Below are 16,111 nucleotides of genomic sequence, written 5' to 3'. Positions count from 1 at the left end.
ACCATGGATTGGCTGAGAGAGGTTTGGGGGCGGAGTCACTGCTCCGCCGCAGCAGCGTGAGGACCCGGTGGGGTGGGGCTCCGCGGAAACCGGAAGTACCCGGTGACGGGCGCTCGGAGCAGTTCCGGTGAGTCCGGGGGAGGGGTCCCCGGCTGGTTGGAGGGATCCGGGATAGAGAACTGCAGCTCACTGAGTGTGGGCGGTCCCGGAGCGAGGCTCCCACTTTCTGCTCCGCAGATGACCGTCCACAACCTATACCTGTTTGATCGGAATGGAGTATGTCTGCATTACAGCGAGTGGCACCGCAAGAAACAAGCGGGGATCCCCAAGGAGGAGGTGACGAGAGGGCCCCGCGCAATCCGGTGACCCCGCAACTCCAAACGTATTTAGTCCCAATCCAGCCCCTCCTCTCCAGACCCCAGCTAGTTCCCACCCCTACCCTGTCTCCTTCAAAAACCATGACCTAACTCTGCCCCTCTCCCGCCAGGAGTACAAGCTGATGTACGGGATGCTCTTCTCTATCCGCTCGTTTGTCAGCAAGATGTCACCGCTAGACATGTACGCGGAGTCAGAGGGGATGTTGATGGAAGGAGGGCTAGCTTTGGGAATTCTGGAGTGGGAGAAACTTTCTGGATTGGGAGGGGCATGGCCCCCAGAGACAGGAAGGAGACAGAGAGAGAGGGAGTCCGGAGCTAGAGTGCTGGAACTGGCTGTGGCGGCGGTGGGGAAGATCTGAATGTGGAGAGGTTGAGTGCAGGGGATAAACTGAGGAGTGAATATGGGAGGTGTCTTTACTCAACCAGGCTCCTACAAATGATATGTTTAGAGAAGAGGGAGTCTACCTACAGGGGATCAGAAGTATCTCTTTGGGAGAGAGTCCGCTCCTATTCCTTAACATCTTCCTCATCTCTGCAGGAAGGACGGCTTCCTGGCCTTCCAAACCAGCCGCTACAAACTCCATTACTACGAGACGCCCACTGGAATCAAGGTTGTCATGAATACTGACTTGGGCGTGGGACCCATCCGAGATGTGCTGCACCACATCTACAGTGCGGTCAGTGCCAGCCCCTGGGACCCTTCCCCCGAAGCTCCTCAACAGCCATGGCCACTTAGAGCCCCAAGACTTCTTCAGATTCCCTGCCTTAATCCTACTCTATTGTAGCTCTATTGAAGTCAGAGTTTCCTCAGGACCCTTTAGGTCCTTAAACACTCCCACCACCAGTTTCTCCTGAGGGGGGACTTGCCTCTCGGCCCTTGATCCTTGTGCATTCACACACCCCTGAGGTTCTACTAGGTTTGGGGTTGAAAACAAGAGGTGTGCAAAGCCTGGCTTTAACACCCTCCCCCTCCATAGCTGTATGTGGAGCTGGTGGTGAAGAATCCCCTGTGCCCGCTGGGCCAAACTGTGCAGAGTGAGCTCTTCCGCTCCCGACTAGACTCCTACGTCCGCTCTCTGCCCTTCTTCTCCGCCCGGGCTGGCTGAAGGAAGCACCCTACCTCACCCCTCAGGAGAATCCGGTCTGCCTGGGGCCTTCCTAACCTGTTTCACCTGAGGGTCCCCACTGCCAGCCTCTCCACCCCCCTCAAGCCTCCCAGCAGCCCTCCTAGGGCAACAGCCAAAAGCTTGCCCTGGTGCCCTCCGAATCCCAGGAAGGAATCCTCCAGGAGTCCCTGCACCTCCAAACCAGGCACACTCTCCAGTTTTATCCCCTACCTGACACTGTGAGAAGTACAGAATAAACTTTTTTTTATCCTCTGCGGCCTGAGTGTGTCCGTTTGAGTGGTTGTCGGGAGCCTGCCCCACTCATGAAGGGGTGAACCAGGGTGGCCACATCCCCTGAGCCTGCAAAGAGGCTTTGTTAGTGGATTTCTCAACTGCGGCACTCCTGGCATTTGAGGATGGATAATTCCTTGTTGTGGAGGGGCTGTCCTGTTCTTTGTCCTGGTCGCCGCTCACTAGATTCCCGAAGCACATCTTCTCCCTTCCCCAGTCGTGACAGTCAAGAATGTCTCCAGACCTTGCCAAATGACGCCTAGGGGACAGAATCGTCCCCGATTGAAAAGCACTGAGCTGGAGGAAGGCCGACTTGCCTCGAGTCCCAGAGGGTAGGACAGCCCTCCCGGGTCCTGCTCTCTGGCTCCTCTGAGCACACACAGTACTCTAGCTGCCGAGCTTCGGAAGGCGGGGCTTATGCAGATGAGCGGCAGATTTGGCTGGGAGGTGGCCGGCTTTATGCAGATAATGGGGTGGTGCTTGCATGTTGATTAGCTGGGACGGCTGCGGACGCGGCTGGGCGCCTAGCGGGTCCCGCTGCGGTTCTGGCTGAGGTGGCATCTCTCCTCCGCCCTCATCGTCCCTAGGTCCCTACTCGCTGAGAGTCGCCCTCGACCTTTACCCTCATCCATTTCCACTTCTTCCTCCCGGCGCCAGTGCCCCCGTACCCGAATATCTCCACTGGTGGCGCCCCCCGCGTTTCTCCCCTCCCGCGGCAAACCCCGCGACCTCCAGCAGTCCGCCCCAGCGGCCCAGATCGGCCTGGAGGCTCCCGCCGCAGCCGCCTCAGCCTTCCAGCTTTCCCAGGGCTCGCGCCACTACACCCCCGGGGGTCCGCCCTCGGGCTTCCCTGTGCCCTCCTCCTGCCCCCTCGGAGCCCCCTCCCCCGCCCTGGCCAGCGGACATGCAGGTGTCTATCGCGTGTACCGAGCAGAACCTTCGCAGCCGGAGCAGTGAGGACCGTCTGTGTGGACCCCGGCCGGGCCCCGGGGGCGGTAATGGCGGGCCGGTCGGCGGGGGGCATGGGAATCCTCCCGGGGGCGGAGGATCAGGCCCCAAGGCCCGGGCGGCACTGGTACCCCGACCTCCAGCACCTGCTGGGGCCCTCCGAGAGAGCACCGGCAGAGGCACTGGCATGAAATACAGGTATGGGGGTGGCTGGGCAGCCCGCCCCATCTGCTCCCCTTTCCTGACCCCTGAAGCTTCCTGGGATCCGCCAGGACGCCCTCAAACTTCACTAAAAAGGTCCTGGCTCATTCCATCTCTTCTTCTCATAATGGCACTCCCATACTTGGTCCCTCTCTTGGTCTCCGTCGATATCCCCGAGAAGGAGAAAATCAAGTTTACCAAGCTTGACAGGGTCCTGTCAGACCCAGGGGATACTCATGAGCTTCCCTCCTTACCCCCAGGAAGGCCAGAGATGCATCTGTCTCCAGGCTGCGCACTCCCCCCCAACCCCCTCGGATAGAGTGTCCTTGGCTCCGTGTCCTAGGAAGAAGCAGGGAAGGAAACAGCTTCTCACTCTGGCCTGCTCAGGGTGCTGACCCAGATACCACCCCCACCTGCCCCAAGGGCCCCTGTCTCCTTCCACCTTTCTTGGTGGGGTCCTGGGAATGATGGACTACATCTCTCGACCCCGTGCTGAGAGACAGGGGCCGGATGGGGAAGGTGGACTGAAATGTAACCGACTTTGTCTCAGAGAACCACTGGGCTCTCAGAACTCACAGTAGGAGAGAGGGGAGGTGCTCCTGTTTGGGAGTGAGCAGAGGTCACTAATCTGACCTGGCTTTGTCACTTGAGGAATTTGATCCCCTCCATGTGGCAGCCCTGATTAGGAAGCTGAGCTCACTACCTGGGTGGGGGGCCTTGGGAGGAGGGGGCTCTCTAGTTCACAGACAGACTTCACAAGCCAACAGGAGCAGAGGGAGTGGAGAGGGGAAGAGGGAAAATAGTTTTACTCCCCACCCAGGTGTCCTACCTGCCTTTGTTGGTGGCCCATCTGCCTAGCCTATCTAAGGACCCTTGCCTGCCTGAGTGCCCGAACTTGACTTGGTTTACCCCTTCCACCCCAGTGTCTGCCCTTTAGCATAGCACTCTCTGTCTGAGGGTCTGTTTTCACAAACTCATCACAATGAGCCAGTCACGTTCCTCCCAGCCCCCAACTCCACATATCCCAGAGATGACTCAAACACAGACAAGACCCACCAGAAGAAACACAAACCAGGCAGCATATCTTCAATGTGACAGGAGGGAACAGAGGCATTGGACAGTGGCTCCAGAGGAACAGGCATTTATTTGTTCACTTATGCTATGGGCATAGTACTGCCCAATTTGGTAGGCCCACTGGGTCTAGTTTCTTTGGACGGAGACACCCTGAGGGCTTCTCAGTCTGGAGGGAGAGGAGCTGGGGGCTGATAATCTACGTCCCTAAAGGAGGCCACACCCCTTCCTGCTGCTTCTGTATCCTGCAGGAACCTAGGAAAGTCTGGGCTTCGGGTGTCCTGTCTTGGCCTAGGTGAGTTAGAAAGAAGAAGAATTAAGGGAAGAGCCATTCTTTCACGCTTGCCTCCCACAGTTCTCACAGGCCTGGCTTCTCTCTTGCAGGTACCTGGGTCACATTTGGTTCTCAGATCTCGGATGAGGTATAAGTGATGGGACCTAGAAGCAGGGTGAGGGGATGTCAGGGAACCAGAAAAGGGGGACATGGACTTGGATAGGGGTTTGGATAACAAGCTTGGAGCATGGTGGACCTGAGGCTGGAGGATGGGGAAAGGGGAGAGAATGTGGAAACCAGGGCTGAGGTGTGATGGGCTAGAGTGCAGTGAGGGAGGTAATTGAGGGGCCAGTGCTTGATCTTTAACTCTTTCTCTCACCTCCCTAGACAGCAGAGGATGTGCTGACAGTAGCCTATGAGCATGGTGTAAACCTGTTTGACACTGCCGAAGTGTACGCAGCGGGAAAGTAAGGACCGGGGTGAAAGAGCTAAGTTACACTTGGAAGGCTGAGAGAACATCAGGGCTTCTTGTTTTCCCTCTAAAGAACTTTGGGAATTCTGCGAACACTAAGTTTCCACCTTTCAGCCAATAGGCCCCTGAAGCATTATGGGAATTGTAGTCCTAACATCAGTCTCTCTCCAGCTTAAGGGCAATGGGCATACTGTGCAGTCAAAATAAAACAAATATATCCTGAGCATCAGTTATGTGCAACTACATGAGGATTACAAAGCTGAGTTTTCAAACACACCACACACCACACCACACACCCATGGCTTCACAGTAGGAGTAGCCAAAACAAAACAAAGAATGACCTACCCCTGCCTCTTTTCCATTTGGCAAACTCTTCTGCTTATCTTCAAGACTTGGCCCAAATGTCAGCTCCTCCAAGAAGCCTTTGCCCTACTCCCCGAAGTTGGTCACTACCCCCCTCAGCTCCAAAAGCACTTTATACTGCCCTCTGAGACACAGGTCATCAATTACTGGTTGACGGGGCCATATTCACTGCTCAGTTGGGAGGCTCCTTCCATGGAATTGGTATTACTCTCCCCCATGTCACCCAGGTACCTACACAGAGCCTGGCACAGAGCAGGCAATGCTAGTGGGATGACATCAACATGCCCTCAAAAAGCTCACAGTCTAAGTGGTTAAACAAACAAACCAAAAAGACAGGGAGTTATGAAAGATTAAATAACAGTAAAACACTTCAGCAACAGTTCACCATAACACCTTATGACTTGTCACACATTAGCTCATAATTAAGTGCCAAAGAATTGTGTAGCCAATAAGAGCTATGGAAGCTGACAAGAAGGACTGACCATAGACTATGGCCATCAGAGAACATTTTCCATAAGATGAGGCCGAATCTGAGCTAAGCTTTGGAGGATGGGTGGGACTTTGCAGAGATTCAAAGAAGGGGGAGGGCAATATAGATGGTTGGAACCAGACAAGACAGTGTCCTCCCCGGCTCCACTACAATCTCTCCCTCTCCCCTCATCCTATTCTATCCCTTCAGCATCCAGAACGGAGCCTGTACATAGTTGATGCACAAGTGATATTTGTTGAATGAATGAATGAAAAAGATATGACTACACCCCTGGTTCTGGGAGCCCCTCTTATTTAGATGGGAGTGACAGCTCAGTGGGCTTCTGGTTTATGCTCCACTTTACGAGAGAGGAAATTAGTTGAAGGCAAAGGTGGAGAGGAGGGGAAGGAACTGATCTACTTTGGAGGGGTGAGTGCTTCTGCACTGTCTTTCTTCCAGGGCTGAAAGAACCCTAGGCAACATCCTCAAGAGCAAAGGTTGGAGGTGAGACTGTGTTTTGGGGGGTTGCTGGGGATGTGATCATCCAAAAGTCCTTTTCTTGCTGGTTCTCCCATTTCTCTTTTTCCAGGAGATCAAGCTATGTCATCACCACCAAGATTTTTTTGGGGGGACAGTAAGTGGCTGCCTTGCTATAATTGGGGAGAAGATCTACAGAGAATGTGTGAAGGTGCATGGGATGGGGGTGGGGACAGCTGTCCCTGCACCTGCTACCCCAGGTCTGCACCTGCCTGTGAGGACTCATGCAATCCCAGTTCCTCATGGCACCAGGCCAGCCCTGGTCCCTTATCTTTGACACACTTCTTCTTTGACTTACCTTTTCGTACAGGGCAGAAACTGAGCGAGGCTTGAGCCGCAAACACATCATTGAGGGTGAGAGTTAGGGGCTGGGAACCTGAAGTGGCTGGGTATGGAAGCCAGAGGAGTTGGGAACATTCTTTGAAGCTTTGAATCAGAGGTTTTGAATAGGGAAGCTGGGATTTAGGTGGTCATGGCAAAGGGGTAAGGCCTTTTCAGGAAACAAGCTGAAGTGTTTCCTTCCTCTCCCTATCCCTACCCCAGGCTTGCGAGGATCCCTGGAACGCCTCCAGCTGGGATATGTAGACATCGTCTTTGCCAATCGTTCAGACCCCAACAGTCCCATGGAGGGTAAAAGCAGCACCCCAACCCTGACAGTCCTTCAAAACTGCTCCCTCCCTGCTCAGGAGGCCTCCTAAGTTCCACAGGGAGGCTCAGACCCCAGCACTTAGACAAGGAGGGAGGCAAAGAGCAGATACCAACCTCTCTGACTCCACAGAGATGCCTGGGGTCCTGGTGGGGCAGGCAGAGGTCTACAGATCTGGAGCCCTGGATGCCAGGGGTCTGACGGTGAGGCTCTCCCTCTCCCATGTGCCTAGAGATTGTGCGAGCCATGACCTACGTCATCAACCAGGGCCTGGCCCTTTACTGGGGGACATCCCGATGGGGGGCTGCAGAAATCATGGTGAGTGTGCCACCCCACTTCCCACTGTCCCACATCTGGTTCCCACTCCAAACCCGACTCTACTGGAGGAGGGGGAGTGGAAGAAAATGGAAGGAATGCTCTGACCCCCATCTCTTCCCCACCCCAACCCAGGAGGCCTACTCAATGGCCAGACAGTTCAATCTGATTCCTCCAGTGTGTGAACAAGCTGAGCACCATCTGTTTCAGAGAGAGAAGGTGGAGATGCAGCTGCCAGAGCTCTACCACAAGATTGGTTTGCAGCCCCTTCATCCCTACCTTTCTCTCAGCCTCACCATCACCTAGATCCCTTTCCTCACATTTAATCCTCTTCCTCTTAGGTGTTGGCTCAGTCACCTTGTCCCCTCTGGCCTGTGGCCTCATCACTAGCAAATATGATGGACGCATCCCAGATACCTGCAGGGCCACCATCAAAGTGAGATCTGGAGGCTCAGGAGGGCAGGGACTAGGCTATCTGGGGTGCTGGAGATAGGGGCGTGGCATGTGGTCTTTCGCTGATTCTCCTTGGCCTCCAGGGATATCAGTGGCTCAAAGACAAAGTGCAGAGTGAGGATGGCAAGAAGCAACAAGCCAAAGTCATGGACCTTCTCCCCATCGCTCACCAGCTCGGCTGCACTGTGGCACAGCTTGCTATTGGTGAGATACTGCCAGCCCCGGACCCTGCAGGGGTCATGTCTTCTCCTGAGATGCTACCAAACCCCAGACTGGCTTGTCCCTAAGGAGGACCCTCTTCCTCAGAGGCACTTCTTAAGTCTGTGTGCTCACTGTTCCGCATCAGTTCTCTTTTCTTCCTCCTCTGGCCCCAGCGTGGTGTCTCCGCAGTGAGGGTGTCAGCTCCGTCTTGCTTGGGGTGTCGAGCGCAGAGCAGCTGGTAGAACACCTGGGCGCCCTACAGGTGAGCTGGGGACTCAGAGCCAGAGCCCATCTCTATCATTTCCTTCCCCAGCAGTCAAGGCCTCGCTGTCCAACCCAGAATGGGCCCGTGAGGTCACCTACAAGGTCCTCGGTTTGCACATGAGAGGTTCCAGGGCGACAAGACGAGGCAGGGGCACAGCTGCGACTCTTTCCCTGCCACCTGGCCCCGCTGTGCAGCTCCCTAGGTCCTTCAACCTCGTGCCCTTCTTCAGTGACCCAGCATGTACTGCCCTCTCCACCACCCCGCTCTCCTCCAGGTGCTGAGCCAGCTGACCCCGCAGACAGTGATGGAGATAGACGGGCTCCTGGGCAACAAACTGCATTCCAAGAAGTAGCCCGTCGGGAGCGCAGCCGAAGGGAAGGGCGCAGCCTACTTCCCCACAGCCACCGCCGCCGCCCTCCCGGTCCGACCCCTCCTCGCAGCGGCCAGAGTCAGGGCGGCCCCGCCCGCTAACGAGTCCCGGCTTCGAGTAGCGATACGCATGAACAAAGCCATATTCTCCCGCAGTGGGGCTTGAGAGGAAAAGTAGTCCGCCGGCCCCTGCTGCGTTCTCCTCGGCCTTCTTGCTAATCCCGGGCATGAGCTACTGGGTCGTTCCTTCTCTGCCACTTGGTCTCGCTCCCTTCTCTCCTCTCCTAATCGCCGAGGCCCAGGAGGAAAAAAAACCAAAACAGGGCGGATATAAGAAACATGCAGAGTACCTCAAAAGCGGCCCTTGAAATGTCATCAAGGGGTAATAACCTAGTAAGAAGTGAGTTGTGATGTCATCTGTGACAAAGGAAATGGGGCTCTTATGTTATTCGACACAAGGGAAGCCAGGCTGGTCCTGGCAGGAAGTAAATGCGAATCTTTGGGAAACCAGGACTCTGCCTCACAGCCAGGTGGTGGAGGAGGGCTTAAAACTAAACTAGTGTTAATACTTTGTTCTTGCCAAGAGGGGCAGGGTGGGAGTGTAGCGACACAGCCTGATAAAGTAGAGAGAGATTTGATGGCAGATGTATAGTGTGGTCTGGGTGGCCCTTGGAAAACACAGTTGGGCTGTGCTTTGCAGGAAATAGTGACGGCCTTTAGGTCATGGCGGAGTCATTGGGCTGACCTAAAGAGCTCTGGAGATAGACTTCTGAGCCTTGAGCGGGACTTCCTACCTGGCAGGAGAGGACTGCAGTCTTCCTCCTGGCAATAATCTTAAAGCAATAATGATGGCCCCTCTTCTGTAAGACTTCCCAGGGACCTGTAAATAAAATCTCAGCTTGATCCTCACTCACCTTGTCTGAAATTGCAGGGTGGGGGGAGGTTGGGAGGTTAAGATAGTCTCCCGTATCTGACTCTCCTCTGCCATCGGAAAGCTCCAGTACTCGCTTTCTCTCCATTGCTCATTTATTCCAGTGACCAGCGCATCCTGCTGCTAGGCACTGCTCTCCTCAAGAACTCAGACACCAGACACCCCAGGCCCCAGTTTTCTTCCTTCTTTCGGTCACCACGTTCATTAGGACCCAGATGTCTGGCTTCATAGTTTTTTTGCTCCTCCCTCTGACACCCTTGCCCTTGTTTTGTTTTGCAAGTTATATTAGCCACACTTCTTGTCTGCACTTCTCATTTCCTTCTTGCCTGATACCCACACATATACCAAGGAACTATCTGGGTGGTTTTCTTCTGGCTGAGTGGGAAGGGCCATTCTGAGGTTGAGGCTTTGGGATTTGGTGAAGAAGAGGGAAAAGGAAAACCAGTCTATGACTGAGATGATACAGAGAGAGGGAAAGGAGTTATCCTTATAAAGAAAAAAAGAAAACAAGTGAAAGATCATGTGTAGGGGTAGCAGAAAAGCAGAATCAAATGGGATTATTTCAGATATTGCCCCTTATTCTTCCCCAAAGAACTCTGATTTCCCTGGGAGAGAAAGTGGGTGGAAAGTTACCACTTTAAAGATGATAAGGCAGGGGAGGATGAGCTCTGCTTTCCTTAAAATACAATCTCACCATCTCCCTTCTTGGTATCCTCAACCTTCTTTGATCCTGAAGCTGGCAGAGCACAGTAAACCAATTTCCAAAAGAGCAGCATGCCATTTACTGGATTAGCAACCAACCGGATCAACTAATGAATACTTACACCCACTCATATCATCTCCCACTCATTTGAGAAGACTGTAGAGGAAACATAGGGGTAAAATGTATGACTAAACTGTGATTAGTTATTCTGTAACAAACATACAAGAATTTATAAGTTCAAAATTGTGCTCTCCTTAAATAGTTACCTTGCAGGGCTATGTACTTATTTTAACGAAGCCTCCTCTATTGCTCAAAACATTTAAAAAACTCCTCTTAGAATTACCTTCACAGGCAGTTTAGAAACCCCTCATAGGAAACCTTCCTTTATTGTCACACCTCAATTGCCATATTTATCGCTCACCTCATTCATTAACACGTATTTATTTCTGGACTCCTACTATGGTGCGTCACAGGGATACAGTGGTGAACAAAATCAGGCTCAGAACAACCTTCGTGGAGTTTTCAGATGGGAGAGACAAACAAATAACCCCCAAACAAACACAAACTTTGGTTGTCCAAAGTCCAGAGGAAAGTATGTGGTGTGATCAGAGTCTTCAATGGGTACTTGACATGGTGAGGCTGCACTGCGAGCAGAAGGATGAGTAGGTGTTACTAAGGTGAAAGCAAGAGGCTTAGGGGAACAGCATACAAGAAAGCCTTGTAGCAGAAAGGAACATACAAGCCAAAGGTCTCCTAAACCAGAGTGTCTAAAGAGGGAATGGAAGCAGAATGTGAGACACGAGTGGGTTCAGAACATACTGGGCCTTAAAAGGCACGTTAGAGTAGTATTTTTATCATAAGGACAATAGGAAATCCTCTGTGTCAGTTATCTGTTAATAGAACAAAGCACTCCCAGAATTTAGTGGCTTGAAACAACTTTTAAAAACTTAATTTTTCTGCATGATTCTGTGGGGTGGCTGGGAGTTTCCTGTGCTGTTTTCACCTGGGCTCACTCATGTGGCTGCATTCCGCTGGCAGGGCAGCTGAGCAGGAAAATCTGATGGCCTCACTGGTACATCAGGCTGTTACTGCTGGCTATTGCCGGGGTTCCTCAGTTCTCGTCCATGTGCTCTAATCTGCCAGTAAACTTCCCTCATGGTGGTCTCAGGGCAGTGTTCCAAAGGGACAAAAGCATAAGCTGCAAGGCCTCTGATGTACTAGGTTCCAGAACTCACACAACGTCACTCCTGCCACATTCTATTAGTCCAGGCAAGTCACGAGGTGAGCCCTGATTCAAGGGATAGGGAAATAGACCTCAATTTTGATGGGAGAAGCAACATTGCAGAGGAATTTGGGGCTATTAAACTACCACTGCATTAAAAGGTTTTAAACAGGAATGGAAGGGATGTGTGGTAGGACACGATTGGGCTTGAGATTTGGAAAGATCACTGTAAGCAGTATGGAGAAGCCTGCAGAAGGCCAGAATGGCTGTGGACAGACTGGTTAAGAAGCTTCTACCAGAGCCGGCCTGGTGGTGCAGCGGTTAAGTGTGCACATTCTGCTTCGGTGGCCCGGGGTTTGCCAGTTCAGATCCTGGGTGTGGACATGGCACCACTTGGCAAGCCATGCTGTGGTAGGCGTCCCACATATAAAGTAGAGGAGGATGGGCATGGATGTTAGCTCAGGGCTGGTCTTCCTCAACAAAAAAAAAAAAAAAAAGAGGAGGATTGGCAGCAGATGTTAGCTCAGGGCTAATCTTCCTAAAAAAAATAAAGAAGAAGCTTCTACCAAGGTCTAAGCAAGAGATGATAGCAGCATGGACTAGGGTGGTGTACTGGAGGTGGAGAAAAGTAGGTGGATTAGAGAGAGATTTAGGAGGCAAAATGTACTGTGTTTAGTGATAGTAAAGGAAGGTGAAAGCAAGGAAAGGATCAAGGATGACATCTAGGTTTCTGGAGTTGGGTAAAGAAAGAGGTAGGAAACACTGGAAGAGATGCTGAATTGGACAGGAAGATCATCAGTTTGGGTTCTTGAAGATAAACAAGAAAGATAGTTGAGCAGGTGACTGGATATCCAGGTCTGGAGCTTAGAGGGACTTTGGCTGTCAAACACTTTGGGAGCACTTATGTAATCAAATCAACCCTAAAAGATTAAGATTTAATCACCAACTGGAGATATCAAAAGATGTGAAGAGATCTCCAAACACCATTTCAAAGGGGAGTTCCAAAAATGTTTTGAATTATGACAGCATCATTGGCATAAATAGATAGCTTCCCCCAAGTGACCATGAAGACAACTGGGAAGTTCTGAAATGATATAAAATAATTAAAAATAATGATATACCTCCTCACAAAAGATTAACCTCTGAAGTTTTAACAATCTAGTTAAAAAACAAAACTAGCTGTATATTGGCTGTTATAGCCAGTAAATGCCATTGGTGTGGAGAAGCCCATCCTGCACTGACCAAGAGAGATGGATATTGAAAATGTTGAGTACTGAGAAGTTAAAGTGAACACAATATGGACTGGAGGCACAGGATAATAATAGCTAATACATGGTGTTTACTGTGTGCCAGGCACCATTCTAAGCACTTTATATGTATATAAGCTCATTCAAACCTATTATCCATATTTTATAGCTAAGGAAACCCAGGCCCAGAGAAGTTAAGTAACTTGTTCAAAGTGTCACGACTAGTAAGCGGTAGAGGCTAGGATTTGAACTCAAGCCAGCTAGCTCTAGAGTCTGTGCTATGACCCTCCATAACAGAACCTGGAGAGGAGGGTGAGGAGGCAGCTGTGGGTGGGTGTGGCACCATGAGGGAATGTGAGCTGTGAGTACTATGTCCTGTTTACCTGTGGCGGAAGTCAGACCCCTGAGTCAGAACTCATGCTGGGCTGCTTTGCTGGAGCCATCATGGTGTGTGGGTGTCCAGGCATGGCTATTCTGGAAGGAAAGGATTCCCAGCATTCCTAAGGCCATGGTCCTGGAATCTAGGTCCCTCTGTAGGCTGAGATGTCAGCTGGGAGTTGAGTAGTTTGGGGAGAATAAAATTTGGGAAACCTGCCTTACAACAACACAGAGAGGTTGTAGATAATAAGGAAAATTGAGGGCACAAGGAGAGTTACTGCCAGGCAGCATCTGTTCAAACCTCCAGGAGCCCACTAAAGATTGGACAGGATGAGCAGTGTCACTGGCTTAGGAAGTTTGGGTGGGGTTGTGAAAGAGTGTGAGCAACTGAACGAACAGGCCCAGAGGGCTGTAGAGACGTGTGCAAGTGGCTGAGGGCTAGGGCACAGGAAGGGAACTGGGGATTGGCACAAAGCAGAATTAAGAAACGCTGGCTCTGTGTTGGAGGAGGAAGGCAGGCTTGGAGGGAATAGAGGGTGGTGCTCCTGTCACTGCCCCGGTCCTGGCAGCTCTTGGGTCACCTCTCCCGCTTCGCCATCGCTCACATTCCCGGCCTCGCACCTCCACCGCCCCTACGCGTGCCGCCGCAGGGAGCGGCCTGACCACAGCGTGACGCCTCGGGGGGCGGGGTCTCACTCTTAAAAGGGGCAAAGAGGCCGCGGCGCGGGCCCCAGGACCCGACCCGGATCGCGGGAAGAGCCATCTCGTTTTATCCACGGAGCCGGCCGCGTTCGCGACGCCCTCGAGTCCACGGCGAGCACCATGCAGCTCCTGGTGAGGGTGCCGTCTCTTCCTGAGCGAGGCGAGCTGGACTGCAACGTCTGCTACCGGCCCTTCAACCTAGGGGGCCGCGCGCCCCGCCGCCTGCCCGGCACGGCGCGCGCCCGCTGCGGCCACACGCTCTGCACCGCCTGCCTGCGGGAGCTGGCAGCGCGCGGCGACGGCAGCGGGGCGGCCGCGCGTGTGGCGCGCCTGCGCCGCGTCGTCACGTGCCCCTTCTGCCGCGCGTCCACCCCGCTCCCTCGCGGCGGCGTCACGGAAGTCGCTGTCGACCGGGACTTGTGGTTGCAGTTGGAGGAGAGAGCCCGGGCCAAGTGCGGGCCAGATAAGACAGGTGGCTCGGTCAGGGAAGGCGGCAACGCCGACAGAGAGGCCGACGACGAGGAAGAAGAAAGCGAGAAGGAGACGGGGCCGAGGAGCAGGGGATGGCGCGTGCTCCGGCGGCTCTGGGACACGGTGCTGGCGCCGGCGCGCCGCTGGCGGCGCCCGCTGCCTAGCAACGGTGAGGGGCCGCCCAGGGAGGCTGCGGGGGGAGAGCGTCCAGGAACGCCGGGGTTCGGCAGCATCTTCCCGCTGCCACTAACCCTTCTTCTTGCCCCCAGTGCTGTACTGTCCGGAGATCAAGGACTTCGCCCACATGACCCGCTGCACGCTGTAGCCACGGAACCCGGAAGCTCCGGCATTAGGAAGGTGGGAGCTGCATTCTCGGGCTGTGCTGTAGTAAAGCGGGTTGATGCCAAGGCTACCCCCTCTCCCATCCAGGGATTGGCACTGATGAAAGAGTTGGGCCGAGGGCAGGAGGGAGCGCCCTGGGAGGTGTAGATGCTGAGCTGGGGAGGCTCCTAGACGAATCGCCCGCAACTACTGACTGTGCCAGTCTTATGTATTCAGGATGGAGTGGCCCAGGGATGACAGAAACAAAGTCTACGTTCCTGTGGGAAGACAGACTGTTTCCTTAGCTGTGACTTTGGCTTTTGTCCAGGGCAGCTATGGTGTGTGGGAGCAACAGGTCCCATTTTAGCAATTCTGTGTCAGTGGTTTGAAATTTTCAAAGAGATGGAACGGGAGAGAAGAGGCTAATTTTCGTTTCATGTTAATCTCACTCCTCTAGCACGTGAGAGAGCTCAGAAAAATAAACCGGTTTGTTCCCCCTCAGTGCTGATATGCCTACTGTCTCCACACTGTCAGTAGTGTGTTCCTAAAATTACTGAGATGCCTCCTTGTCTCTGAGGAACCTTGCTTCATTTCAGAATCTCCCTTCAACCTGTTAGGGCAAGTATGAGGAGGTCCAAATGGCACCTAATTAGGGCATACCAAGGATAGACGGGAGAGCCATTTGGTAAAGGTATCCAATTTTCAACTTTTGATAGTATCTTTGTCATCTTTACAGTCAGAGGGAAACACTCACTACTGAAAAAGATGCTCATCATACAGTTTTAAACCTATGTCCCATAATTAGACATTACCTGTGTATGCCATGGATTCTATTTTAAAATGCTGTGAATATCTTATGATAGTACGGTGATAGTCAAGGACCAGCAGCATCAGCATCACTGGGAGCTTGTTGGAAGTGCAAAATCTCAGGATTCCACTTCAGACTAACTGAATCAGAATCTGCATTTTAACAAGAATCCCAGGTGATCTGTCACATAAAAATTTAAGCATTGGTCCAGGTCCTAGACTCTCAGATATCACCATCTATGGGTGGAATGTTTAAAACACAGTTGGTATAAATGGCAAACTTTTTTATTAAAGGTTTTAAAGTGACATTCTGTTGCTGAAGAAATCTAATTTCTTTGTGTGCATAGCTTATTGTGTTGCATTTTTGTCTGAGTTAAAAATGTGAACTTATTAAGTATAAACCTCAATTTTTATAACCATATTTTGACTTTTTCCTGTCGTTAAGTCTCGGCTTAAATGTTCCCTCTTTTGGGAAGCTTTTCTCAGCATTCAGCCTGGTGTGGCCCCTTCCCTCACCCTCTGGAGCATAATGCCTTGTTTTCTTTTCTGATAGTGTGTGTTTTGTTGGTTTCCCCTACTAGAGTGTACGCTCCATGACAGCAATGACTGACTTGTGACTGTTGTATCTCCGGGGCCAAGAGCAGCGTTACTGTATATAGTATGTACTCAATAAATGTTTGTTGGGTTTCTTTTATTTTTTAATCTAAGAGCCTCAAAAGTGTCTGGTCTCTCAACCTATGAGAAGCTCTGGTAGTGAACAGTACATGTCAAGGAAGTGTCTAGCAATTTAAACCTTTGGCAAGTTGCAGGGCTGAGCCCCCAACTCCTTAAGAAAAAAAAAGTATGTACTTCTGCACACTTGGAACTGAACCTGTGGAGCTGTAGTGACCTCTACTGACTCTTGGGAGAACTAAACAACTGGAAGGTGAAAAGAATGATCAAATGGAGGCATGGGAGGCAGTTCTGAATCT

At 52.2% G+C, this 16,111-nt stretch overlaps 3 protein-coding genes and 1 long non-coding RNA gene across 5 annotated transcripts; 3 read left to right on the top strand and 1 right to left on the bottom strand.

The window, feature by feature from the left end:
- The first annotated feature begins 2 nt into the window (after nucleotides 1-2).
- On the top strand, nucleotides 3-1,756 carry TRAPPC1 (trafficking protein particle complex subunit 1). Its single transcript, XM_008543049.2, has 5 exons — nucleotides 3-127; nucleotides 238-336; nucleotides 488-558; nucleotides 916-1,054; nucleotides 1,355-1,756. The coding sequence occupies exons 2-5, from the start codon at nucleotides 238-240 to the stop codon at nucleotides 1,481-1,483; spliced, it is 438 nt and encodes a 145-aa protein (XP_008541271.1). The 5' UTR covers nucleotides 3-127; the 3' UTR covers nucleotides 1,484-1,756.
- Nucleotides 916-9,267, top strand: KCNAB3 (potassium voltage-gated channel subfamily A regulatory beta subunit 3). Its single transcript, XM_008543047.2, has 16 exons — nucleotides 916-1,054; nucleotides 1,992-2,106; nucleotides 2,362-2,920; nucleotides 4,246-4,289; nucleotides 4,379-4,416; nucleotides 4,656-4,735; nucleotides 6,032-6,076; nucleotides 6,162-6,206; nucleotides 6,420-6,463; nucleotides 6,653-6,739; nucleotides 6,988-7,073; nucleotides 7,206-7,326; nucleotides 7,412-7,506; nucleotides 7,607-7,727; nucleotides 7,898-7,986; nucleotides 8,264-9,267. The coding sequence occupies exons 3-16, from the start codon at nucleotides 2,679-2,681 to the stop codon at nucleotides 8,339-8,341; spliced, it is 1,215 nt and encodes a 404-aa protein (XP_008541269.2). The 5' UTR covers nucleotides 916-1,054; nucleotides 1,992-2,106; nucleotides 2,362-2,678; the 3' UTR covers nucleotides 8,342-9,267.
- Nucleotides 8,310-13,841, bottom strand: LOC139074143 (uncharacterized). Its single transcript, XR_011523656.1, has 3 exons — nucleotides 13,536-13,841; nucleotides 9,153-9,238; nucleotides 8,310-8,642 (listed from the first exon to the last, which is right to left on the bottom strand). It is a non-coding gene; the product is annotated as an uncharacterized lncRNA (long non-coding RNA).
- Nucleotides 13,349-15,842, top strand: RNF227 (ring finger protein 227). 2 transcript variants are annotated; one of them, XM_070563356.1, is made up of 3 exons: nucleotides 13,570-14,181; nucleotides 14,282-14,369; nucleotides 15,722-15,842. In XM_070563356.1, exons 1-2 carry the CDS (start codon nucleotides 13,662-13,664, stop codon nucleotides 14,335-14,337), a joined length of 576 nt encoding a protein of 191 aa, XP_070419457.1. In that variant the 5' UTR covers nucleotides 13,570-13,661; the 3' UTR covers nucleotides 14,338-14,369; nucleotides 15,722-15,842. The 2 variants fall into 2 exon arrangements, with proteins under 2 accessions (XP_070419456.1, XP_070419457.1); XM_070563355.1 differs by having other exon boundaries at nucleotides 13,349-14,181; nucleotides 14,282-15,842.
- Nucleotides 15,843-16,111: the final 269 nt, after the last annotated feature.

The sequence above is a fragment of the Equus przewalskii genome, chromosome 10 (assembly GCF_037783145.1).
Source record: "Equus przewalskii isolate Varuska chromosome 10, EquPr2, whole genome shotgun sequence".
Classification (NCBI taxonomy): Eukaryota; Metazoa; Chordata; class Mammalia; order Perissodactyla; family Equidae; genus Equus; species Equus przewalskii.
The sequence above is the reverse complement of the archived record's forward strand: the minus strand, read 5'-3'. Positions and strand labels throughout refer to the sequence as shown.

Coding starts and splice junctions, on each gene's coding strand:
- TRAPPC1 (XM_008543049.2), top strand. CDS start 238: ATGACCGTCCACAACCTATACCTGTTTGATCGGAATGGAGTATGTCTG. Junction 337..487: donor CGGGGATCCCCAAGGAGGAG/GTGACGAGAGGG, acceptor CTCTCCCGCCAG/GAGTACAAGCTGATGTACGG. Junction 1,055..1,354: donor TGCACCACATCTACAGTGCG/GTCAGTGCCAGC, acceptor CCCCCTCCATAG/CTGTATGTGGAGCTGGTGGT.
- KCNAB3 (XM_008543047.2), top strand. CDS start 2,679: ATGCAGGTGTCTATCGCGTGTACCGAGCAGAACCTTCGCAGCCGGAGC. Junction 6,464..6,652: donor CCGCAAACACATCATTGAGG/GTGAGAGTTAGG, acceptor TCCCTACCCCAG/GCTTGCGAGGATCCCTGGAA. Junction 7,074..7,205: donor GGGGGGCTGCAGAAATCATG/GTGAGTGTGCCA, acceptor ACCCCAACCCAG/GAGGCCTACTCAATGGCCAG.
- RNF227 (XM_070563355.1), top strand. CDS start 13,662: ATGCAGCTCCTGGTGAGGGTGCCGTCTCTTCCTGAGCGAGGCGAGCTG. Junction 14,182..14,281: donor GCGCCCGCTGCCTAGCAACG/GTGAGGGGCCGC, acceptor TCTTGCCCCCAG/TGCTGTACTGTCCGGAGATC.